The 27,206-nt window shown below is 38.9% G+C and overlaps 1 protein-coding gene across 3 annotated transcripts in view; it reads left to right on the top strand.

Annotated features, from left to right (window-relative positions):
* The window catches only part of PDE4B (phosphodiesterase 4B), a 560,636-nt gene that overhangs the window by 409,098 nt on the left and 124,332 nt on the right, over nucleotides 1–27,206 (top strand). For all 3 annotated transcript variants that reach the window (XM_032296712.1, XM_032296711.1, XM_032296713.1), the window contains one exon: nucleotides 25,034–25,228. In XM_032296712.1, coding sequence (XP_032152603.1) covers nucleotides 25,034–25,228 — 195 coding nt within the window. The remainder of the gene's footprint in view (nucleotides 1–25,033; nucleotides 25,229–27,206) is intronic.

The following is a 27,206-nucleotide window of genomic DNA, read 5'->3' as shown; positions in this document are numbered from 1 at the left end:
AATAATTTTGTTTTTCTGCTTGTGAGCTCAGCATACTTCAAATATGATAGTTCCTCATTATTATTTTTTAAGGAAACATTAACTTGGACATATATCCATTGAGTGTTCACTCAATGTGTCCCAAATGCATTCCAGATCGTAGAAATTCAGCAGTAAACAAAACCTGACAAGGTTTCTTTCTTTTCTGAAACACATTCTAGAGCCACAAATAAATGAATACATGAATAATATAGTTTCAGGCAGTGATGCATGTGGTAAAGAAAAATGCACAGGAAAACAAGATAGAGAAGGATGGCTAGTGTCATGTCAGATAAGATTCTTAGAGAGAACACCCTCAAGGAAGTGATGTCTGAACTCCCTGCCCACCACAGTAAACAGCCTACAGGACCTTAAGGAAAAGGCTATATTTGGGCTGATGACTCAGTTTCCCTGGGATACCATCAGAACTAGCTCCATCTTGCTTCATATTCCGGTTTCCCTCAGTTATCCTCAGTAGTCCAAGCCTCCCATAATCATTTTGACATTTTGCTCCATATGGCTTGACACATTTCCTAAGATAAAGGAATCTTCCCTAAACTTTCTACAATGCCGCTGAAATTCTGAGTCTGGCAATCATGGACACTCCATCCTCAGTCTGCTAGCCTATTGTTCCCTTTCCTTGCTCCAACTGACACCTGGCTCTCCCTCGGCCTCTGAGCTACCTTTGCACTGTTCTTTTTCATTCCCACCCCCCATATTCAATGCATTGTAGTGCCCGGAGATAGAGGAGGGCTCTTTGCTTAAAGATAATTTTATTCCCTACCTTTCTCAAAAACCTTGCTTTTTTGAAGTGCATGCTATCAGACTTCAACACCTGCTACACTTCTTTGAAGTAGTCAGCCACAGATTTCTGGATCACACCCTCGAATTCACTGAATATTGTGGCATCCGACTTTTGTCTCCATGAGAAATGGTGGCGTCATTTGCAATCACTTCTACATGTATGTAGATGATCCATTAAATACCCTGGTCTTATAGAGGCGGGTGGATCATCTGAGGTCAGGCGTTCAAGACTAGTGAAACCCTGTCTTTACTAAAAATACAAAAATTAGCTGGATGCAATGATTTCATGCCTGTAATCCCAGCTACTTGGGAGGCTGAGGCAGGAGAATTGCTTGAGCCTGGGAGGTGGAGGTTGCAGTGAGCCAAGATTGCACCATTGAACTCCAGCCTGGGCGACAGAGAGAGACTCTATCTCCAAAAAAAAAAAAAACAGAAAACAGTCAAGCACACAACTTGAGCACTTGAACTCATTCTAAACTAATGACCACAAATCTCAGATGAGTTCTCACTGTTACTCTGCAATTTTATTGCAATTTCTGGTCAACTTACTCTCCCAGTCTACAAAACAACTGTTTCATATCATCTTATCTCTCCTTATATCCCAAAAACTGTTTGTCTGTCTCATTCTTACTGGGAAAATAGAAGAAATCACAAGATAGCTAATTTATCTGTCACAGAATCTACCGATGTGTTCTGTCTTTTCTTTGGACACAATTCATGAGCCATGTCCAGCATTTCCACTGAACTCCGGACCCCACTTCACCTCGGCTCCTTGAGGACTTTGCACCTGCATCTCTCTTTTCCTTCACCTTGATCATCAATTTTTCTCTCTCTCTCAAACATACAAACGTGACATCAAAGAAGCCTACATGGGCTCCACAACCCCCTCCAGTTATTGTGTCACGCCTGGTCTTTGCTTCACAGTCAATCTCTTTTTAAAGTCGTTTTTATTTTCTCACCCCCTGTTCTCACCTCAGCTCACTTCAGCCAGGCTTGGCTCCACTACACCCAAATGGGAACTACATCCTCAATATTCTCACTTTTGCCAAAAGTCGTGGGACATTATCAATCCTCATTTTACTCTTCTCATTATATAATATTTCTAGAATTACTGCATTCTTAATGTGAATTCAGATATATTTCTACCCTCACGTTTTATAATGGGAGTCTTTGAGAGACATGAGATCCTTTACATTCATCAAATAGATTTGAACTGAGTTAAGTGAAGAGGTTCTGCTTCTCCTGAGGCACAGGTATGCCAGCTCCCATGGCATTTCTTCTGATGGGTTTTAGAGCAAGACTTCATATGCACAATTCCAGCCAGAATTCAACTAGACTTGGGCTCTAGAAATTCTCAACTGAATACATCAAACACCCCAGTAACCAGGGCAAGGGTGTTTGATGTTTAAAAATCTGTGAAATCTTTTTAAAATCACCCCGTTTAACTTATGTAAACTCATACTGTTCTTTGAGTTTCCTGTTTTATTTTGTTTTCCTGGTGATTCGTATTTCTAATTTCTAATTTTTGTTTATTTGTTTCATGGATTAGTAACAATTGCTCATCAATAAATCCCTCCTTGGGGGAAGTAACACATTCATTGCATGTGTCGTGTTCGTCTTAAAGAAAGTCTAGCTCATTGGATGATTTCTTCTATTGCTGCAAACACTGGAGACTTAGGGCAAACACTTGCTTACGTGAATACTGAAATTCATTGTCATTCTGCTTCTGTAGCTTCAGGTCCTCACCTTGTGGAATTGGTGTGAGGGTCAGAAAGTGAAGTAATAGAGTGCAGGAATTAGAAATTCCAACAGACCTTTTGATTTGTCTAGCAAAATGCTTTTAAATTTTTAAAATTTAACTTCTTAAAGCTGAGTATGCATTCAGTTCACCAAGACCCCAACAATCACTTTTTATTATCTTTACTCTGACCAGTTTTATTTAAAATATCTTTGTTGAGGATCTTCTACAGGTCAGACACTGTACTAGGCTCTAGAGATATTGCAGGAACAAGATAGAGCAAGGTCCCATTTCTCATGAAACCTGAGTGTTAATGGAGAGATACTGACAAAAATGAGGCAACAAATAAATGAACAAGAATGTTTCAGATAATGAGAAATGCAGTTAAGTAAATAGAATAAGATGATATGGTGTGAAAAGGTGTTCAGGAGGAAGTGTTACGATAGACTGAGTAGACCAGAAAACTCCCCTGAGGAGCTGACGTTTGCTCTGAGGCATCCATAATATGAAGGAACCACTTTGTGAAGAATCAGGGAGAGGATGCTAAGCAGAGCCAACAGCAAGGTCAAAGAGCCTGTGGCAAGGAAACTTTGGTTTGTTCCAAGAAAAGGAAGTTCAGTGCAAAATAGAAGCAAGAAGGAAAATTGTATAAAAGGAGATTAGAAAGCAGAGAGCAGATCATGGAAACTCTTATAGGCCATCGTAAGAATCTTGATTATAAAAAGATTTAAAGCATGATCTAGTTTATAGTTTTTAAAGTTTATTCTGATTACTGTGAGTAAAAGAGTTTATAGACTTGAAGGATGGAAACAAGGAGACCAATGATGTTGAAAAAAAAATCCCGATAACAGATAATGATAGCTTGAATGAGCTTTGAAACCATTGAAGTGAACAGAATGTACAAGGATAGGACAGATGTTGGAAATAGAGCCATCAGGACTTGCTGATGGATTAAATGCATCACGTGAGGGAAAGAGAGGAATCAAGGACAATTCCAGGTTTTTGGCTTGAGCAACTGACTAGACAAGAGTGTCATTGACTGAGATGGGAAGGACTGAAAGAGCAACGGACTTAGAAAATAAATAATTCTGTTTTGGCCATGTGACGTCTAAGATGCACACAAGACATCCGTGTGTAAAGTTGAGTAGGCACTGGATATATAAGTCACTGCATTTATTTACATTACCCCTAAGGGCTTCTAAGTTTGTGTCTCTGTTATAGAATATAGGTTAAAACACTGGTTCGGGAGTTAAAAAGATCTTTGTTTGAATCCAGTTTTTTATGCTTACCAGCTCTGTGACCTTGGGCAAATTCTTAAGTTGTCTAGACCTCAGAATCCTCATCTATATAATGAGGTTAAAATATTATGTATCTCATAAGTTGATTGTGAAGATTTAATAAGTTGATTTATGCAAAGTGCTTAACAAAGTGTCTGGAAAAGTATAAATATAAAATATGTATAGGTATTATTTATTGAACATCTACTCTGAGATATGCCTTTTGTATATATTACTTCACCTAGCCTTCCCACACTCCTCACATCAGCTCTACCAGCTAAATATCATTTTACAGGAGACTGAGAACAGATTGATACAAACACAGAGTTATTTTTCACTTTTCAAAGAAAATGTACCTACCTGCATGGACTACCCCTGACTTAGCAACCTAGGAAGCATATCTATGAAGCTCAAATGGGTATCTCTCCATTGAAATCCAGATTTTTATATCTGGCTGCCTACCTGATATCTTTTCTTTGATGTCTGTCATTTCAAACTTGATGTGATCTGATCTCTACCCCAAACCCAAATCTTCTTCCACTGACTTCCTCATCTTAGTTGAGGACATCTTGGGCCTTCTGATTGCCTAGGTATAACACCCTGTAGTCATCATCAGACCCTGTCTTTCTCACACATGCTTTATGAAAGCTTTATATGAAATGACTTCATGGCCCCAACCCTTACTTCCTGCTACTCACCCCTCACTCATTTTGCTCCCTCCACACTGGGCTATTTGCTGTTATTTGAACACACCAGGCATACTATTGCTTTTGTACTTACTGTTTCCTTAGCATGACACCCAAACACCCTAGACATTCCCGCAGACATCTGTCTTGTTAACCTGACCACCTGTTCAAAATTAAAGCTCTCCTGGCACTATTTCCATTCCCTTCCCTTCCCCTGGCTCATTGGGAGAGACACTATACTCTCTGAAGCCAGTTTCTCTGGAGTCAGTTCTTCTCTCAGTAAAGGTACATTGGTCGTCTGTCTGCTGACTCAGCCCCATGTCATGCATTAGGGTTGTCTCTAGCTGCAATAATAAGAAATCATACCATAGTGACTAAACAGGGCTTTATTTGTCTCATGCAACAAGAAGTTCAGGGGTCGGTAGTCTAAGGGCTGACTCAGTGTGTCACCAAAGATTCTGAATCCTCTTATCTTATTTTTCTACCATCCTGGTGCTTAACCTCAAAGACATACTATTGCTATTGATTGTCTATGAGTTCCCTATTTCAGGCAGAAAAAAAGGAGGAAAAGGTAAAAAGCAAAAGATAAAGGAGTTATCCTAGGTTGTAAAGCTTGTCTTTCATAGGCTGCACTATCTGAAATTGCTGATTTTCAGCTATTTTTAACCTATAAAATGTCAATTTCATATGATCTGACTTATTATTTGGGAAGGAACACCATCTCCAGAGGCTTCCACTTGCATCTTATTGGCCACAACTATGCCACTTTGACACACTCAACCTCAGGCAGAGCAGGAGACAAAAGATTGTGTGAGACTTTAAGGCACTCAGTTCAGTGCCTGTCTTCCACAGTTTGGTTCTTTTTGAGTTGCCAATCTTCCATGAACTTATTCAGCTTCGTGGCTTTGGGCCATCCCCCTCAGAGCCTCTGTTACAAGGAGGCCATTACTCCTTCACAGACATGGGGGTTCATAACTCTTCACTAAATCTGTGCTCCACACCTCAGCACATGAGAACTTTTGGGTCTCCTGTGTGATATTTACAGATTTTGAGGAATTATATTTCAGAGACTGGGGGAATAATGACAGAATCTAGGACCTTCTGTCTAAATAAACCCTACTGCCATTTCTATTCTACCACATTTATCCTTTGCTGGTGTGTCTAAAAAAACCTGCAGAGCTGAACTTCTAAATCTTTATATATATATATATATAATTTAATCTACTCCTCACAGCAAGCTTTTAGCTCTCTCTTCTATTGCTATTTTATACATGAGGAAACTAAATATCAGAGAGGTTAAATCCAAGGCCCTTTAGCTAGCAAATGACAGTACTTCTATTCAAACCCACATCTGCCTCAATCCAAATCCTCAGCTGATCCATTTCATTAAATTGCTACTAAGTCTTATAGACCTTGCCTGGGGCAATCATTTTCTTCTATATAGGACTCCTGGAGTCACTCTGAGTATTTCTAATGAGGTTGACAACAAAGGGAAGATTAGAAGTTTCTAAGCAGTCACTCCCATAGAGTTGCTTAATTTGCCCTAATTCCTGGTTTTTGCCTCTGCTGTCCCAGGCCCTTGCTCACACATGGACTTGAATTTGTGGAAAGGTCAAAAACGATATTCTAGTTGGAGGGATAGTCTTGTAGTACAAAGAATATAAGCAGAAATGAGTAAATAAAACTCTAGGAGAGGGTGATTCAGCTCAATTAAAGGATAGATAAGCAATGATGGCACATAAGCTTAGAAGGTAGAGTTCAAATCATACCATTAGGATTTTCACTGCCAGGCAGAAAAGTTTGATCTTTCTTCTATTGGCAGTGTTGATGTATTAGAAGTTTTGGCACAGGAGAGTTAAATTTTACTTTGGGTTTTATGCTATAACTTAAAAAAATGTAAAAGTTTGAAAATTGTCTTGAATACAAGGCAAGCATAATAATCCTACCACTGGGATTACAAGGCAAATTTGAAAATTTTGTGACATTTTCTGTTATCATTTCTTTTTTCCAAGATAGCGATGAGATTTAACTTTTGCATCACAAAGACTGCTAGCCTTTAAATAGACAAAACAGAAAATCCCTCTGTCTAAATTAAATTTTCCTTCTAAGAACAAAAGTTGCTCCTACTAATATGACTGTAAGCATCTCCCAATTCAATGTTAAAATAGTTCTTGGCCAAGCGTGGTGGCTCACGCCTGTAATCTCAGCACTTTGGGAAGCTGAATCAGGTGGATCACAAGGTCAGGAGTTTGAGACTAGCCTGACTAACATGATGAAACCCCGCCTCTACTAAAAATACAAAAAGTAGCCAGATGCGGTGGTGTGCACCTGTAATCACAGCTACTCAGGAGGCTAAGGCCAGAGAATCGCTTGAACCCAGGAGGTGGTGGTTGCAATGAGCTGAGTTTGCGCCACTGTACTCCAGCCTGGGCAACAGAGAAAAGATCTGTCTCAAAAATTAAAAAAAAAATCATAAATTATAATTCAGCATGACAAACAAAATGAGTATTATGGTTTCCTTGTCTAGAGTAAAATGGTTATGCTTCAGAATATAATTTTTAAAAACATATTGAAAAATATTAAAGAATTTAAGTGACTCATGAATAAAATTGAGAAGCTACACACAATAAACTCAGCTAGACCCTTTAAGGTAATGTTTTTTATTTGTCCAAGTAATGTCACATTATTGAGGTGGCACAGAAAACAGTAATCCATCTGTGAGTCAGAAATATGTGAATCAGCAACACTGTTAAAGAGCCCTCTGTCCTTCTGATTACTCAAACTGATGTTTTGATTCAACTGAGTAATTTACCAGTAAGTTAAGATAATTGAGTATTAAAAAGGAAATCCATGTTGAGAGAATTGGTTGTGAAAAGATGAAAGGAGGAAATGGAGTTATTGACAGAGCTGGGAGGTATTCAGGGATGTCTCTATCAAATAAATCAACCCTTCAAATGACTTGTTTTACTGTTTGTGATTGAGTGAGCCCAAGGACAGGCATCTAAAAGAAGCAGTTTGAAAGGAATGCTTTGCAAATGTGTTTCCTCAAGTACTTAAATTTGAAGGCAGTGACTGTTGCAACTATTCAAAGGATGGATTTGTAAAATAACAATGCTTCTTTAAAAACAGGTGTCTAATTGGTATTGATATCTGAAGAGGAAAATAAACTCACATTGGTTATAAAGTAAGGACTTCTCTGTTCACTTCAAAACATTGCTCTTATATCCCTCTTTTGAAACAATTGCTATGGAAAGAAACACTGAAGCCTATCACGGTGATTCAGGATTTTTATACTCCATGTGAGGGTCAAGTGTGAGTGAGGTAAAGAAAGGACTGTCAGAGTTCCTCAAGGATACTGTCATGGTGAGGCCGTCTCCCAAGCCTGATTGGCTCCACCTTAACTTGGCTTTGGGGAATGAAATCGGGTACTGTCCAGACCGATAAAGGGCCAGCTAAGACCTGTTCATAGGCATTTGGTTGAAAATTATAGGAAGATTAAATTTCTAAAAATAATGACAAAGAACAGCAAAGCCTGGAGACTGCCTGAGCTTTAATAGAATCATCATACCATTTATTTTTGGAATGTTGACGTTTCTGAAACTCCTCAGATGCAAAATCAATGCTAAGTAGTTTTACAGAAATTGGATGCATTTTCCATAAGATTACCCCTAGAGCACAGGACAGTGACATGCAAAAGCAGTGCAGACACAGTGCCTCAAGTACACTGCAAAGTTCTGTCTGGGCGCCTCTCCTACAGCACCTGGCATCAGTAGCACATTTCCAGACCTTTTTCTGTTAAACTGCTGTTTTGCTCTTTGGGGGATATACAGTGCGCCAGTGTTGTCGTCTAGCTAGATTAGCAATTCTTCATATTCTTTCTGTAGTTCTCACTGTTTACACATTAGGGAGGCATTGGTGAATAGATAGTATTCTATATCATGATAAAAGTTTGATAAAATCACCTAGGAAATTGGTATAGAGCAAGAAAAGAGCATAAAGCTGAGCCGGGGACCCACCAACATTTAGAATTTGAAAACAAGTTAGAGTTTGGAAAAAGACCTAGGAGAAAACTATAGGAAGAAGACCAAGACTATAGGAGGAAAAACCAGGAGGAGATGATACCTTGAAAGTCAAATAAAGGATAACAGGTCAAATATTCCTGATACTTGAGAAAGATAGTGACTAAGAATCGACCATTGGTTTGGACAAGATGTAGGACACTGATGACCTTGACCAGAGGGATTTCCTATGAAATGTTGTGGACAAAATCCTGATTCTAGGGTGTTAAGAAGAAAATAAGTGTTAAGGAAATGGAGACAGCAATAAAGACAACTTGTTAGAAGGTTTTGTTTAAAAGGAATTGCCGGAAAATGAGGCAATGGATGGAAGGGTGCATGGCATAACCACAAGTCTTTTTTTAAAAACATCTTTTTAAGGTACAAATGACATGCCAAAAATGCCCTTTTTGAAATGTACAATTCAGACACATATACATTCATGAAACTATCACTACATTTAAGACAATAAATATAGCCATCGAACCCAAAAGTTTCTCTTGGCAACCCCTCCCACCTTTCCCTAAGGCCACCACTTCCACACCCGCTCCTCCCCAGGAAATTACATATCTCCTTTCTGTCACCATTGATTCGTTTTATGTTCTAGAATTCTATAAGTGGAATTATACAATATGCACTCCATTTATCAGACATATTTCACTCAGCACAATTAGTTTAGGATTCACCCATCTTGCTGCAGGTGTCAGTAGTGCATTCTTTTTTATTGCTAAGTGATATTCCACTATATGGATATATCACAATTTGTTTGTCCATTCACCTGTTACATTTGGATTGTTTCCAGTTTTTTTTTTTTACTATGACAATGCTGCAATAAATATTTTGCATAGACTATTATATCATCTATTCATAAAGATTATTTTACTTCTTCCTTTTCAGTGTAGATGCTTTGATATTTTTGTTTTCCTTATTGCACTAGGTAAAACCGCCAATAAAATGTTGAGTAGAAGTGGTAAGAACAGGCATTCATGCCTTGTTGCTAATTTTATGGAGAAATACTTCAGTTTTTTAGCATAAAGGATAATGTTAGCTGAAGATTTTCACAGATGCCATTTACCTGGTTGATATGTACATCATCAACAAATGATAGCTAGCAAATCACAGTGCTTCACATATATGTGTGTGTGTGTGTGTGTGTGTGTGTGCGCGCGTGTGTGTATGCATGTATAAAGAATGGATGTTGAACTTTGTCAAATGCTTTTTTCTTCACCTACACAGATTATATGTATTAGATTATATGTATGTTGGTTTGTTTTTCAGTCTGTTAATGTGGAGAACTACATTGATTTATTTTTTTGTGTTATAACAACCTTGCATTCCTTGGATACACCCTACCTTACTCCCTACTTAATCATAAGGTGTCATCCTTTTCATATATTATTAGATTTGATTTGATCTAATTTTGTTAAGAATTGTTCCATGTGTGTTTGTGGAGATATTCTTTTTTTTTGAGACAGAGTCTTGCTCTGTCGCCAGGCTGGTGTACAGTGGCGCAATCTCGGCTCACTGCAACCTCCACCTCCAGGGTTCAAGTGATTCTTCTGCCTCAGCCTCCCAAGTAGTTGGGACTGCAGGCACGCACCACCATTCTCAGCTAATTTTTGTGTATGTAGTAGAGATATGGTTTCACCATGTTGGCCAGGATGGTCTCAATCTCTTGATCTTGTGATCCACCTGCCTCAGCCTCCCAAAGTGCTGGGATTACAGGCATGAGCCACCACACCCAGCCTATGGGGATATTATTCTTTTGAGTGATTGTCTTTGATTTTGATATCAGAGAAATCATGACCTTATACAATGAGTTGAGAAATATTTCTACCTCTTCAATTTTCTAAAATGATGTTTAGAGCAGTATAATTTTTTAAATATTTTGGGCAGAAGTCACCTGTGAAATTATCCGGGCATGCAGTTTTCTTTATGGAAATGTTTTTAACTTTAAAATTCAATTTCTGTAATAGATACAGACCTAATCGTATTATTCCTTTCTTCTTGAGTGAATTTTGGTAGATTGTGTTTTACAAGGAATTCATCCACTTTATTGAAGTTGTCAAAAGTATTGGCCTAATATTTTTTTTTTTTTTGAGATGGGCTCTTTTGCTCTGTCGCCCACGCTGGAGTGCAATGGTGTGATCTTGGCTCACTGCAAACTTTGCCTCTGAGGTTCAAGCGATTCTCCTGCCTCAGTTTCCCCAGTAGCTGGGATTACAGGCGCCTGCCACCATGCCTGGCTAATTTTTGTATTTCAGTAGAGAGGGGGTTTCACTACGTTGGCCAGTCTGGCCTCAAACTTCTGACCTCACATGATCTGCCCGCCTTGGCCTCCCAAAGTGCTGGGATTACAGACGTGAGCCACTGCACCCAGCCTGGCATAAATTTGTTTATGATTCTTTATTATCTTTATAATATCTTTAGAGTCTCTCCTAATATCTCCTATCTCATTCTTTTGGTAACTTGTATCTCTTCTTTTCTTTTCTGCTAAGTCTGAGTGTAGATTTGTCAATTTTATTCATTACTTAAAAATCGGTTTTGGCTTCATTGATCTCTCTCTCTCTCTTTTATTTGCACTCTATCTTTATTTTTTCCCTTCTGCTCCCTTTGTGATTTATTTGCTTTTTCTTAAGCTAGAAACTAAAGTCATTTTTAATTTTTTTTAATAAAGGTATTTTAGTGCTGTAGATTTCCCTGAAATTACTGCTTTAGCTGCATCCTACAAATTTTAACATATAATGTTTTCATTTTCATTCAGTTCAAGCTACTCTTAATTTCTCTTTTTATTATGTCTTTGGCTCATGTGTTATTTAGACTGTGTTTAGGATTCCAAATACTTGGGGCTTTACCAGAAATCTTTCTGGTTTTGATTTCTAGTTTAATTCCATTCTGATCAGAAGATAAACTTTGTATGACTTCAGTTTTTTTTAAATGTTTAGAGACTTGTTTTACAGACTAGAATGTCAGCTATGTTGGTGATGTTTCATGCACACTTGAGAAGAATGTCTATTCAGCTATTGTTAGGTGTAGTGTTCTATCATTGTCAATTGGTTAAATTGAGGGTGGTGTTCAAGCCTTCTATATCCTTACTGGGTTTTGGTCTATTTGTTCCATCAATTATTGAAGCTATAATTGTGTATTTTTCTATTTGTTTTTTCAGTTTTATCAGCTTTTGCCTCATGTAGTTTGAAACTCTATTATTAGGTACAGAAATATTAAGAATTGTCATATTCTCTTTAAGAACTGACTTTTTCGTCATTATGAAATCATCCTTTTTATTCCCAGTAACATAGACATTCTAGATTTATGCTGATTAGTATTATCATAGTTTATCTTTTTTCATTCTTTTCCTTTTAAACTGTTTGTGTCTTTATATTTAAAGTGGTCTATTATAAGCCGCATGTCGTCAGTTCATGCTTTTTTAATCCATCTTGAAAATGTCTTCCTTTTAAAAGTGATGTTTAGACCATTTACATTTAAAGGTAATATTGCCATGGTCAGGTTTAAATCTACCATATTGCTATTTGTTTTCTATTTGTCCTATCCGCTGTATTTGAAAAAAGAAAAGTTTAGACAGATTAAATTTAACAGAGTTTAATTGAGCAAAGGTTTTTTTCAGAATCGGGCAGCCCTCGGACCAGAACAGTTTCATAGAGTACCACTCCACAATGTGGGACAGTAGCATTTATTAAGAGAAAACAATAGTAATGTACAGAAACAGCTTGATTAGTATGATTAGTTGGCCGTCTGTGATTGAGGCTCGGCTGCTGTGGTTGGCTGAGCTCAGCTATTCGTTACAAAAGTATAAGCCTAAGTTAAGCTTTCAGTTAGTTTATATCCTAAAAAGTACAGAGGAAGCTTCAGGCTGAATTTAGCAGTTCATTCTACGCTTTTCCTCTTTTTCTTCTCCTTTTTGGATAGTTGTTTTTATTTTCTTTGTTCTTCCATTTTCTTTGTTAGCTTATTAGGTATAGCCCTTCATTTTTTTAATTTTAATAGATACTTTAGGATTTAGAGTATAAATTTTTAGTTTATCACAGTCTGCCTTCAAGCTATGTTCTACCACTTTACATAAGTTTAAGAATCTTTAGAATATACTTCTGTTTCCCCCTTCTTTGCCTTTGTACTCTTGTCACATAGTTTACTTCTACATATGTTATGAACTTCACAGTACATTGTTATTATGTCTGCTTTTCAATCACTTATCTTTTAAAGAGATTTTAATAATAAGAAAAAATGTTTATTCCTTTGTATAGAACCAGATTTACATCTGGTATCATTTTCCTTCTGCCTGAAGGATTTTTAACATTTCAGGTTTGCTGGAGATGATGAATTCCTTCAGCTTTCGTGTGTTTGATGGAAGTCTTTTTACTAGTTATATTTTTGGTTTGTGTGTTTGTTTTTGATATAAATATTTACAGCTTGATTGTTTTATCATGTGCAAAATGGAAAATGATCATGGAGGAGAAAGCAGATGTAGGCAGAAGAGTGGACCATAGGTAGGTGAGAGAGGGCAGGTTTTAGGACAGAGGAGTTGGCTTCTGATAAAATCACAGAAATGTATTTATAGTAGCAAGAAGAAAGACAGAATAGATGTTTACACATGTGAGTTGATTGATCCGTTAATGGACCCACCAAACTGGGTTTAAATCCATGATGTTCCATTTAATAACAAAGTGGTTGTCAGCAAGTTATTTAAACCCTTTGAATCGGAGTTTTCACATCTATAAAATCAAGTTCCTTCCTTCCTCACGAAGTGATTAGAGCAATGAAATGAGGTAATGTATACCAAATGTACAACACATGGCCTGGCACATTGTACCCACTCAATACCTGTGAGAAAAAACTACATAGCTTTTCTATGCCTTACTGCCTAAGTACAAGTGAAAAGACTCTGAAATACCATTTTTCCACTTCTACTTTCCCTACTTCCCCTTCTCTCACCTTTCCTCCCTTCCCAAAAGAACATATTTAAAATCCAAATGCCAGGCTGTCTGCAGGTGCAGTGTTCAAGACTGGTAACATTTGGAAGCCAGATGTTAACTGACATAAACACTATCAAGTGCTTTGTAGACTGGAGGCTGAGGCATTGATTTCCAATTTTATGATTATTATTTGAATTTACAGCAAACCACGCTGCCATTCCTTCTACCTCTCTACCTCCACCAAAAAGAAAATATATGGCTATTCATTCTCAAGAGAATGTAAATTGTTTTTAAAAATACAAAGTTCTAGAAATGTTAAGTAATGCTATTTCACAAACCTGGAACTGAAAATGCACCCTTGATGTGCACCTCAACACCTCCCTGGAGCTCTCCCTGAAAGGTCAAAGACTTGTGAAATTTGATCTGAAAGCCAGTCTCATTTTCTGAAATAAACCCAGAGTAATAATGACAGAAGTGCTTCAAACCTGGGACAAGTTTTCACATCAACTTATATTTGAAATCTGAGTTTCCTTAGACTTGGTGTGGGAGCTGGCCCAATGGCAATAAATAAATAGCCTTTCTCTGAGTAAAGAAATACTTAATAAAAACAAGTTGGGCCTGCTGTGAACCACGGAGGTTATTGTTGGTATTTAATGCACTCACACAGTCAATTATTCATTCATTAATCTATTGAGCAGACGTTTGTTCATAACCTGCAGGATGTCCCAGGAAAGTGCCAGGCACTAGTCAACATACCGTTAAGTGCAACAGATGGCCCTTGTGGGGCTTAGAGTTGTATGACAGAGGAAGGCAATAAAAGGGAAAAAAAGACAAATGAATATAGCAAAAAGCTTTAATAGGTACTTTAAGGGGACCTACTTGAATAATGGGTTAATGAAGGAACTTTTTAGATGACTTAAACTAAAGCTTAAAGAATGAGAAGAAGGCAGCCATCCAGAGAGTAGACGAGAAAACAAACAGAAAGACCAACATTTATTCATTCATTCACTCGACAAATATTTATTTAGCACTTTTTACCAGCCAAGAACTGTTCAAAGCAAAGCAGATATACCAGGAAGAGAAACACACACGCGCAAAATTGCTGAATTGAGAAAGGATTTGGCATGTTCTAGAACAGAAAGAAAGCCCCTGAGGCTGATCACACTGAGCAGGGGGCAGTGTGGTATTGGATGAGGATGGGGGGGTGGCAAGGGCTAGATTATGTGAACATTTGTGATCCATGATAAGGAGCTTGGATTTTATCCTACAGGCAATGACATGATTTATTTTTGTGTTAAAAGATTGCTCTTGAGCCAAGCAAGCACAGTGGCTCACGCTAGTAATCCCAGCACTTTGGGAGGCTGAAGTGGATGGATAACCTGAGGTCAGGAGTTGGAAACCAGCCTGACCAACATGGTAAAATGCCATCTCTACTAAAAATACAAAAATTAGCTGGTGTGTTGGTAGGCGCCTGTAATCCCAGCTACTTGAGAGGCTGAAGCAGGAGAATCACTTGAACCCAGGAAGCGAAGGTTGCACAGAGCCAAGATAATGCCACTACACTCCAGCCTGGAGGACAGGGTGAGAAAAAAAAAAAAAGATTGCTCTTGTTATATGGAGAAGGTTTGGAGGATGGGGTGTGGGGCAGTGGAAGTGGGGAGATCCATGGGTGGCTATTCCAGTTCAGATGAGAGAGATTAATGCCCTGAAACCATGGTGGCAACAGAGATACATAAAACTGTATAGTTTGGATATATGATGGATAGGACCTGTCGGTCAACTGAAAAGGAGAAAGGAGGTTGAGAAAGGAAGTAAAATCATGGATGATTATGGTTTGTACAACTGAGTAGATGATGGCTCCGTTTACTATGATGAGGGAGAATGAGAGAGTAAGTGGTTGGGAGCAGGGAATGAAAACTAGGGGGAGGGGAGGATGGGATAAAGATTAGTCTAAAGTTTCCTAGCCAAGTCTTGAAGAATTAAATAAATCCAAAAATCTAATTCATTATGTCATGTGGTTACTATGGCCCCATCACTGGAATATGTAAACAGAAGCTAAATGACCACTTACCTGCAATATTTTAGATAGGGATTTCAAATGGATATCTAGAACTGATTTTCAAATGGTATGTGAGAACTTATAAAAGAAAGCAGCAATTTATTGAAGCCATCATTACTTTAGTAATAACTAGTTTTCCCAAATCAATCTCTTTCTCTAATTGATCTTGAGCTACTGAAAGCTGGCGCCATATTTCTTAATAAAAATCTTTATTAATAGATTGTCCTATTGCAGAGCTACTTCACTTATGAATTAAAGCATTTATACTTTATTAATAAAGCATTTAACTATCTCTTATGATAATTTTGTTTTTAAATGGAGAATGTAGCCTGGAAAATATTGAGCTAGTAGAATATTTTGTAAACTCAAAGTGCACACTGGGGCAAAATCAACACAAAGCCACCCTCTTTCCCTGGCCCTTTATAATGTCTACATACAAAGCTCACCCCCACACAAAATTATTTTCTAAATTTTAGAGGACGCTTGCCTTTCCTGAGAATTGGCGTCCTATAAAAAGTGGTTATTACTGTTAAAAGTTGTAACATCCTTTAGGAGTTTTAGTAGATATAAGTTTGAAAGTGAATCTGTGAAATTTCAGCCATAATTAGAAAACATAAAGAAACATATACTAAGAATAAGAGGGCAAAGGTCACGTAGATGGTGTGCCCCGCCCCTGTATGCCTACGTTCTCACACGACTTCCACTTCCGCCCATTTGGCTCTCTGAGCAGCACCATGGCAGTCGGCAAGAACAAGTGCCTCACAAAAGGCAGCAAAAGGGAGCCAAGAATAAAGTAGTTGATCCATTTTCAAAGAAAGATTGGCATGATGTGAAAGCACCTGCTATGTTCAATATAAGAAACATTGGAAAGACCCTAGTCACCAGGACCCAAGGAAACAAAATTGCACCTGATGGCCTCAAGGGTTGAGTGTTTGAAGTTAGTCTTGCTGATTTGCAGAATGATGAAGTTGCATTTAGGAAATTCAAGCTGATTACTGAAGATGTTCAGGGCAAAAACTGCCTGACTAACTTCCATGGCATGGATCTTACCAATGTATTATTCCATGGTCAAAAAATGGCAGACAATGATTGAAGCTCATGTTGATGTCAAGACTACTGATGGTTATTTGCTTCATCTGTTCTGTGTTGGTTTTACTAAAAAAAGCAGGAATCAGATACTTGACACCAACAGGTCTGCCAAATCAGGAAGAAGATGATGGAAATCATGACCCAAGAAGTGCAGACAAATGTCCTGAAAGAAGTGGTCAATAAGTTGATTCCAGACAGCATTGGAAAAGACATAGAAAAGGCTTTCCAATCTATTTATCCTCTCCATGATGTCTTCATTAGAAAAGTAAAAATGCTGAAGAAGCCCAAGTTTGAATTGGAAAAACTCATGGAGCTTCATGCCGAAGGCAGTAGTTCTGGAAAAGCCACTGGAGATGAGACAGGTGCTAAAGTTGAATGAGCTGATGGATATGAACCACCAGTCCAAGAATCTGTTTAAAGTTCAGACTTACAATAGTGGCAAATAAAAAGTCTCATTTGTGAAAGAAAAAAAGAAACATATACTTTATAATTCCTATTTCTGAAAAAATTTTTTACCTGGAAATAGATGGACAGAGCATTTTGTAAGCTTGCTAGAAGTAATACTCCTGTATTTATAAAGAGGGAATGTTTACATATGGTCTTGCTCTCCTTGTGCATTAAATAGTATGTTATAGGAACAACACAATGTGAAACTACTGAAGAATCACACTAAGATATACTCCTAAGCATTTGTAATAAAACTTTTTTAAAAAATGATACTTATCTTACAATTTCAGTAGAAAAACTAGGTGTTGATATTGTTTTTTGGTTGTTCACCCATTTGTTTAGTGAAATGTTTACAACTCAAAAAAGGATCTCAATCAATAAGTAAAATAACTTGCAAAATATATTTATCATCAAAATTGAAGTTTTCTTACAAAAACATTGAGAGGTACTTGTGTCATTTCCATCTCTCACTCCATCAGTACCCAAGGATGCGAATGATTGCTGCTGTGTGTGGTCATTGGCCCTCTCCTTTGGGCTTGGAGCCCTGTGAAAGGCATTCTAGCCCCTCCCTGCAGGTGGTATTTGGTAGCACGTCCCCAGTTCTTCTTTATGGAGCTAGCTTTTAGGGGTTGATTATGGTAGAGGGCAAGAGATGAGTCCGTATCCCGTATCATCCACAGTGAGTCTTGTTGATGAACATCTGTGCTGTCTGTGGTAGGTATCAAGGGGAGTTTATAAAAATTCCTTCACCTCAAGCCATTCATTCATTCATTTCTTTATTCATCAGACATGATAGGCAGGGCCTTTAGCACTTGGGTTAAAAGTAAGAAAAAGATTCAAACCTAAGTATCATCTGACTCAATTCTTCAGTCAAAAGAAGTACAGAAATGAAGATAGGAAAGAACTCAAGGGCAAGTTTTACCACCACCTCTATCTGATATCAACTCAAATGATACCACCTGAGAAAGATGGATGGTGTCTCCTGGTGAAGTGCAATGGACAACCTATATGGCTGGATACGGTGGACCTGCTGACTACCCAAACTAAAGAAACAGTATTCTCTCTGTCTCTATCACACTATTATGTTTTATTTTCTTCATAGTATTTCTCAGTATCTGAAACTGTCTTGCTTTCCTATTTGTTGGCTATCTTTCCCCCAGGGACCTTGTTTCATACACTGCTGTATTCTTAGGTGGAGAACAGCTCCTTGTTTCACAGTGGGTGCTTGCTAAATATTTGTTGAGTAAATGAATGCTCATCACCATTAACATAAAACCACACTTGAGAACCAACATTTTTTCTATCTCCAAAATGTCTATGAGTTGTCTAATCTTAAGGGGTACCTCAGAGATCTACCTCACAGCTTCATTTCAGTGGGCAAAGAATGAGGTGTTGGGGGCAGGATACAGGGAGTCCCTGTTTCATTTCAGTTAGTTTCCCCACAGAGCTGGAAGTAGAAGCCAGATCCCTAGAATCTCAGAGCTCTTCAGCATTCCTGTGCTACCTCTGGTTAAGCCTTTTTGTGGGGAAAGCAGTTTGGATTACTGCCCTGAATGTAATTTTCAAAGCCCCTGGGAAGAAGAGAAAGCAATGGAAGCTGCGTCTAGACTTCAGATGAGCTGAACGTCAGAGTTCTTCTTCCTAGTTTATGGAAGGGAAGTCATAGACTTTGGAACTGAATTCTTAGGGCATAACTGTAATATTCTGCTGTGGCTGTGGCCAGAGGAGTTCTGCCTGCCTTCGGCTAGGACATAGACTCTCTAACAGGCTGGCTGTGTTTTGCACAGCTTAGTCCTTCATTAGAAATTAGGATTGGCTGCAGCCTGCAATGATGAATTATAGAAATATTTGTCACTGTCATTGTGGGTAAAAACATGTGTGCCTGTTAAACTTCTCGGCTATAGGGATCACATAGTACATTTGAGGTGATGGTCAATATAATCACTTAAGTAAATAGATAAATAGTTATTTGTTTTTATTAAAATGATAAACAAGCATTTGAAGATGCTAGTTCCTTTTTCTTTTTCTTTTTTTTGAGACGGAGTCTCACTCTGTCGCCCAGACAGGAATACAATGGTGCATCTTGTCTCATTGCAATCTCTGCCTTCTGGATTCAAGCGATTCTTCTCTGCCTCAGCCTCCCAAGTAGCTAGGATTACAGTTAGTTTCTGAGTACAAATGAGGAGACTATATTCCAACAGAACTTTAAAGAAACAGCATTTTTTTCAGGACAATGCTTCCCTCCACAAAACACACACTCTATACAGAAACATACAGCTTATTATAACATTTTCCATAAGCAAAAACTCCTGAGATGGAGTTCCTGGGATACTGCAGGGCGGGTGGGGAAGGAAGAACCTGGTGACTGACTCCCTTTAGAAACTCTGCTAGGGTCATCACCTCCAGAGGTTTCAATCCAAATAAAACTGTCTTTTTGTCAGTTGTGAGATAAAACTATGAGATCTTTGCATTCATTTAACAAATATTTGTTATGTGCCTTTTGGTGTGATAGTCAGCTCTAGGCCCTGGGAATACAAAACTGAATGAAGGTTTAATTCCTGCTTCAAAGTCACAGTCTGGTGGAATGAGAGAGAGAAGTAAATGGAGGAGTATAGTCTAGCATGGCAGATCCTGAGATCAAGGAGTCTGAGGGGACATCGGAGGGGTCAGGGCACAGATTGTAAGGTGTAATGAAAAGAGGTCACTGCTCGGGATTTTTCAAATGAAGCTTCACATTTTGGAACCTCCATTTTCTCTTCTTTGAAATGAGGCAAAGAGATTAGCCTGCCAGCGTTGTGATAATTCAAGATATAGAAGAGACTCAGTAAGTAATTTTTAAGGAAAAAAAAGCAAAATTGAGACAGGAAGAGCTCTCTCCCAAAAGGCAGTGAAACATTCTGTGGACCTATGGATTTAAACCTCTTTTGTGGCATTCACAATCTTTCTAGCGGGTTATTTGTTAGAATACCAAAGAAGCTCACCTAGAGAATGACTAAGTTGCTAAAGAAAAATCTCCACTGGTTGGGAAATGAATTATTTCTAGGACGTTGCTCCATGAGTCTTTGTTACAGAAATTGGAGTTTGAGCAGGTAATTTGGGATCAGGAAACAACCACCCTGGGGACAATTGCAGGCAATTCTGTGACCACCTGGCTTAACTTGAATTCTTGGAAGTAGAGCTTCTCTTAGGTTAATCAAAGGTTTCATGGTACACCTTGTGGCTCTTTTCTTTATCCCTGATTTTTCCTCCCAGGCTTATGAATAAGGCTTCAGTTATGTTTCTCCCGCCAAGACTGCCAGCCGCCCCACCTGCTGAGCTTGGAGGCCGGGGCTTACAGCCTGACAGTGTGACAGTCTGCTGCCATCTGCTGGCTCGTGCGTCACCAGCTCCAGCCTGGCTTTGCAAGGATTCCCCAGGAATGGAAACCACCAGGGGAATAACTGTGGGGCAGAGAACGTTCCTGCTTATACTGAAAAACAAAGAGATGAGAGGATGCAGACAAAAGCCGATATAAGAAGGCTTGTTCCCTCCTGGGAGTTTGTGTAAAGATGCGACCGTCTCAAACAGCAAGCCAGTGATATTTCTGTACAGATGTGTTCTGCTCAGGGAGAATACAGCAGTGCTTTCTTAAAAAATTATTTTATTTAGATCACTGTCTCACAAGGCCAAATAAATAAATTGATGTCACATCTCTATAGACACATTTAAAGAAAACAGAAGAAACACATTGCAGTGGAATCTGAGGTGGGTATAGGGAGGCAGAGAGGGGAGAGACTGGAGAAATCTTTCATAGTAAGTTCCAGTATATTTTAGTTGGTTCTGTCCACATTTTGGAGACCTACTATTTATAGGCTCTGACCCAGATGCCTGGGATCCAAAAATAGTAATACTCAGTAATATTGAGTCCCTTCTGGCTTGGTGATAACAGTGTATTGGGGAGCAGTACAGAATTAAAATAAAATAGAGAATTAAAATAGAAGTCCAAGTACTGTGATAAAGTACTATGGTAAAGGAATCTAGGAGAGCACAGAATAGGAGCGTGTATCAAGATCAAACTAGACTGCAGTGTCAGAGAGATTGTACTAGGGGAGATGGCATGAACTGAATTTTGAAGATACTGGCTTGATGGAGACCATGATGGGAAAGACATTCCAGTTATGGAAAGCACTGCTTCTAATACAGCCCATCACCTACCATCACTGCCTTCAGGAGCTGAGAACAATAAACACAAAGCAAGAGAAGGCTGTTAAAGCATTAGGTCTCAGATGAGCAATTGGTTCAGTCCAGGGATATCGGCAGAGGCAGGGAGAAGCAGGCAGATCCAAGTGAGCAGGCAGCACAAATAATCCTGAAGATAAGAGAGCAGAGCTCGGAGGGATCTCTGGTCCCAGGGAAAAGACCACTTTCAATGCCATTTCTATAGGTTAGATATGAGCAACCCCTTCCAGACAGGTATAAGTCACAATCAAATATTCAGAAACTTGTGTGTAACTTCCTTTCTTAATCTATCTGAAACTTCCGTGTGACCTCATTTAAATGTTGAAGTAGCTACAGACTCAAAGGTATCAACTGCAACATTATTCAGAATTGCAAATATGATAAGCAAGAGTAGAGAAAATGGTTGAGAAAACTGTGATACAGCAACTGAATGAAGCAGCTCATGGAAAATGCTAATTCTGAAAACTATAGCACACAACAAATACTTGTGAAAAAAAATCAAGATTCAAACCTGCAGGAAAAACATATTCAGAATAGAAAAAAACAAACTGCTAGTAATGATACTGTTCTTTTCTCTATTGTCTATGTTTTCTATAATATTTTTATATTTCTTTTATAATGATTTTTAAAAATATAAAATAGCCTAAAGGTGAAATGTGTATCCTGATGAAGGCAGAGGCAAAAATTACCCTAAACAAATAATGGTCCTATTTATGTTTTTGTTTCTGCTACTGTAGATTTCATTTTCTTCCTAATTGTATTTCAGTGTGTGTGGTATATTCATTTTGCTTATTAAGCCTGTCCTCAGTCTTTCCCTTGCCCACACCCCTTCTCACTCCCTGGATCTGTGGGATGTATTGTGATGTCTGCCTGCTAATTTTGCTGTGACTGGGGCTGGTGTCTGGTTGGTGATTCATGTTTGTTCCAAAGCTGTATATCTGTGTTGGTTGCTTTGAAGCAGTGCCCCAGGGAATATGAAAGGCCATTTGTCTCCCTAAGACTGCTTCTCCGCTTCTTTGCATCAGAGACTTCTACCCTGGCTTCTTTTAAATTCCAGCAAGCTCTCCTGTGAGCTTAAGTAGGGTAAGAAGGAAAGAAAACAAAAGCAAAGAGGAGCAACATGGAGAGAGCTGTGGAGTTAGGGTCTAACCTTAGTTTATCTGGCAGAAGTGAACTTCTTGGATTCTAATACTAGGGACAGAATGCCTGTGACTTTCACTTTAAGAGTAACACTTTGTGTACTTACCCTCTGCTCACTAGGAATGCCTTTAGCAAAAAAGAAGGCAGGATGAACCTTGGTGGAAACCTCAATGGAAAGAGTTCTGAGAGCTCGGTGGGCATACCCACTTGGCACCTCCTCTAAGATTTTAGCACAGATATGCACAGCAGTGGTATTCATAATATTTAATGGCTGGCACTGCATGAGCACTGACAAATTAATGGACACAGGCACAGGGCTTTCAGACACCAGTCCTTTAGTTACTGAATCACTGGGAAGTTCAGCTGGTCCTGGAGGGCCTGGAGCAGTGACTAGATGCTAAACTGTTTAAAAAGTATGTTAGTGTTTTAATATTCAGAAATGTTGTACAGATACATACCAGATGAATAACAACAGGAGTACATGAAATTTCTAAACTCATACCCACCATTAAGCTTTGTGTAATCCCTCTCCCCGTTACTTTTTAAGAATCTACATACTTTGCCCTTAAAAAGTTTCAGAGCCCATGACCCAGTGGTTCTATGGGATTTGGGTGGCACATAAAAAAGCTCTTATCCACAAAGGGGCTCTTTATTTTGCCAACAACTACTACAGGTCTCACCTAAGAAGTGTTTGCAAGTCGCTTCATTATATTTTTGCTTGCTGCAATGTATGTGGCTAACAACAGAGCTCTGCCAGGCAGGCTGGCAAACAGGCTGGTAGTATGAGCAACTGCCCACCTGCCTGCCTGCCTGCAGTCTTTGAAAAGCAGCCCCATCCCAGATTGTTAGCCTACTGAGAAATTCCATCTATAGTACCTTGAAAGACCATTCACATATTGGATTGCTATAGCTTTTCCTTGGCCTTTCACTCAGACATTATCACTTGCTGCTTATCAGGCACCTGGAGAAGCTCTTCAAAAGCAGCTTCTCAGAATGGTGTCTGGGGAAGCATTATAACCCTACCTTCTGTCATTTCTTCTCCTCATATTTCAAGGAAACCTACAGCTTCAGGGTAATTTGCCACCTCCCTGTTTTCATTTAAGATAGGAGCCAAGGTTGCTTATAGTCTAACTGACTCTTTATGTACCAAATTCTTTTGGTTGTATACGGAGGCTAAAGGGGAATTTCATTCAGTTATTCATTGGGCCATTCAGGAGTTATGTCATTAGGAATGTCTTATGTTGTAAAGAAATTAGTTGGAAAACGTGAGTCTTCTAATTCTGCTCTACCCGTTACTAGCCTATGACTTTGAGCAAGGTATTTACATCTTGCTAAGCCTCATTTATCTCAAATGTAGAGTGGGATCACCTTATATACTTCATAGGGTTGTTAGGAGTAAATGGAATAATGTATTGGGAAGCACTTTGTAAAGCGAAGAAATATAAGCAAAATGCACCCAAAGGGAGAGTCAAGAACCAAGAATGTAGACATAAATTATGGCAGCTGAATTAGTATACAAGAAGTTCACTGTTGTGGTCTGATTTGGAAGAGAGCATTCTCAGCCCCATATCTTTTGTTCCACATCTCTCTTCAAAGCTTTAGCTCAGGAGCAGTGAGAGTTTTGGAGAAATACTAGGGAATACAGTTACTGTCAATTTGAGGCTAAGATAAATTGTGTGTGCAGGGAAAAATGCATATGTAATGATAAAGGAGAATGTGAAAAGGGCACAGTGCCAAGGGAAATACCAGGAGTGGGGACACAGAAAACAAGAGACAAAATCTCTACTGCTCCCATCTGTGTGTTTGTTTATTAGAGCTTGTTCAAACCATTCTGGGCTTGAGGGCACCTTTCTAGAGTGAGGAAGACTGATGGGAAACCTCATGGCACTCTTCTGCGGGAGCCAGTGAATGCACCCTCCCCCAGAGACAAATCTCTGCAGCCTTGGAGACTAATTTGGTGTTATCAGATTAATTAAGTCATTTTCTGTGGTTAAATTTGCAGATGAATATTAAATCTCAGGTTGGGCCTCCCATCTAATCAGCCAGCGGAGGTTGTCAGGATGACACTTTGTTCCTGAAACATTTAGAAATATGTGTATTGTATATTTAATAAGACTGTGATATTTATTCATGACAGGAAGAAGTCTTTCAGCCAGGAAGCCTTATTCATGTGATTGTTCAGTGTCTGACGCCTAGACCTGTGCTGAATTCCCCCTCTAGAGTTGCTTATTTTCACTAAGTTGTTGTATGGGTGACACCAATGCTTAATTTGTCAAAGTTGCTCATGTCACTGAAAGGCCATGGAGTTTGCTCCTGGGTGCAAGTTCTGGCTCCATTATTTGCTAATGGTGGGCATGGGTAAATAACTGAACTTCCTTGAGACTCAGTTTCCTATACATAAAATGAGAGCAATGACTGCAACTCCAAGCTGTTTTGAGGATTAAAACTGTGCATACAGTTTTATGTAAAATGCTTAGCATATAGTACCTGCCACACATTGGTTCTCGGTGTATACTACGTAACCTCCTCCACAGTTATCATGTGACCAGACTTTCCTGCTTTCTCTTTAAGCTTTGATGTGGAAAATGGCCCTTCCCCAGGTCGGAGTCCACTGGATCCCCAGGCCAGCTCTTCCTCTGGGCTGGTACTTCACACCACCTTTCCTGGGCACAGCCAGCGCAGAGAGTCATTTCTCTACAGATCAGACAGCGACTATGACTTGTCACCAAAGGCGATGTCGAGAAACTCTTCGCTTCCAAGTGAGCAGTAAGTACAAGCTCTGTCTGGCTTCCAGTCTCACACTTACCTCATCTCTAGCCCTGTCACAGTGGCAGCAACAATAGTTCCCCTTTAATCCATGGGAAGGATGGAGGAAGAAAATGAATATGAGCAGGAGTGACATGATAACCATTTTAAGGACATTAATGCTCTATAGCATGAGGAATAGGCAGCGGGATATTAAAAAGGGTGTTTAAAAACCTAGGCACAGTGTTCAGTTTACATCTGTTAGTGATGCCTTTAAAATTCTTTTTATTTTGCTTCATTTCCTGAATTGCTGAGTCATTTACAACATGAGAACCTTAACACATTTTATACCTCACACTTGAATTTTCAGCTGCATGTGCAGTTTTCATGAGGCTCCAGCAAAGAAGAAAAATGATGACTTGTTACATGCATGCTGTCTCAGTGGCCTTTGCTTGGTGACTTTAATAAGCTGCCATTTGGCCACATGCCTGTGTCCCTTCTCTGGAACCTTAACACAATGCCCACTTGTTGCCTGGCTCTTTGGTGAGACACAACACACTCCACCACACTATGAAGCACAGCTGATATTTCTGTTCTGCTGCTATTAATTGTATATTTCTTAATTTTTATTTAAAGAACAAGGACCAGGTTTTGCCATCCATTTATTAAATTTCCAAAACCGAATAAAATTGGATTCTGGAATTCATGCCTTAAAAGGTTTCTGGGCACAGATACAATTGTTTTTAATATTATATGTCATAAAAGTATCAGTAGCTCCCTAAAGTCTCCAGTTTGGAAAATTCCACTGGATTCTCTCTACTGCTCTTAAAAAGGAAGTCAAAAAGTTTCACCCTCTTGTGAAAGGGGCAGGGGGCATTTTGAAGCTACCAGCAAAAAAAAAAATATTCCTTATGGCATTTCCGCCAGCACATTTTAATAGAAGCACCCCTGCCCTAAAATATCTCAATCATCATGTGGGCACAAATTCATTTTTCAGTCATTTGGTAAATATTTACTGATTCTCTCCTATGTGCCATACATTGTGCCAATCTCTGGTGATAGAAGACAAACAAAACAGTGTAAAAATTACAGATGAGCTAAAAGCATATCTCATTCTCAGCTAAGTAGGAAAGATAAGAGAAACACACACACATACACACATAACAGAGTGGAAGGACATTAACGTTTAATGAGCACTTCCTGTGGAGCTGAGTTCATGTACTTATGTTATCTCTGTTCATCTTCACAGCACCCCTGTCAGGTAGGTGCCCTTATTACCCCCACTCTACAGATTATGAAACTGGGATTTTGAGAGATTGAGAAACTTGTCCCTATCCCATGACTGTATATCATGCTGTGTCCCATGATGTAGCTAAAGATGGTCATATTAAAAACTTTTGGAATCTTTCCATCCATGTTCTTCAATTTACAAAGTGGCATCTCTACCGCTAGATAGAAAACAAATGACTGCAGAGTAGAGGTGTCCGAAGCTGGAGGAGAGGTAGGTAGCCCGCCACTTTGCTGTAGATCTTGTAGAATCCAAGGCATTTCTGACAAAAGTTTGGATGGGGGTCTTTGAATGCTAAGGTATTGGGAATTCTTTCCTTCACCAAGATAAACACGTTTCTAGGCTTTATTGTGGGAGAGTCTAGGTCATGTGGTGAGCTCAAAGTAGATAGAGCTTATTTTGCAAGGGAAAGATAGCTTTGAAATCTTTTCATTCCCCAAACTAACTCCCTGGATAAGAGTTCTCTAGACTGAAACCAAGAGGCATGAAGATCCTTCAGAGTCTCCTCAGAAAATCTACCCCAATTCCAGCTTAACTCTTGTGTTTCATTATTTGGAATAAAAAGGTTATAGAAATGTTAAACTTGAAGAATCCTTAAAGATCACAATGCAACTCAGTCTGCAGCAGTCAAAACAGACATATAGTTCTAAATGACTCTCCATCCAGCATCCCTGTTACTAGTAGTTTACGCTCCTTTCAATTTTACTGGCC

The sequence above is a fragment of the Sapajus apella genome, unplaced genomic scaffold (genome assembly GCF_009761245.1).
Source record: "Sapajus apella isolate SASKATOON/1434 unplaced genomic scaffold, GSC_monkey_1.0 scaffold36, whole genome shotgun sequence".
NCBI lineage: Eukaryota > Metazoa > Chordata > Mammalia > Primates > Cebidae > Sapajus > Sapajus apella.
This window is presented reverse-complemented; position numbering and strand designations above follow the sequence as displayed.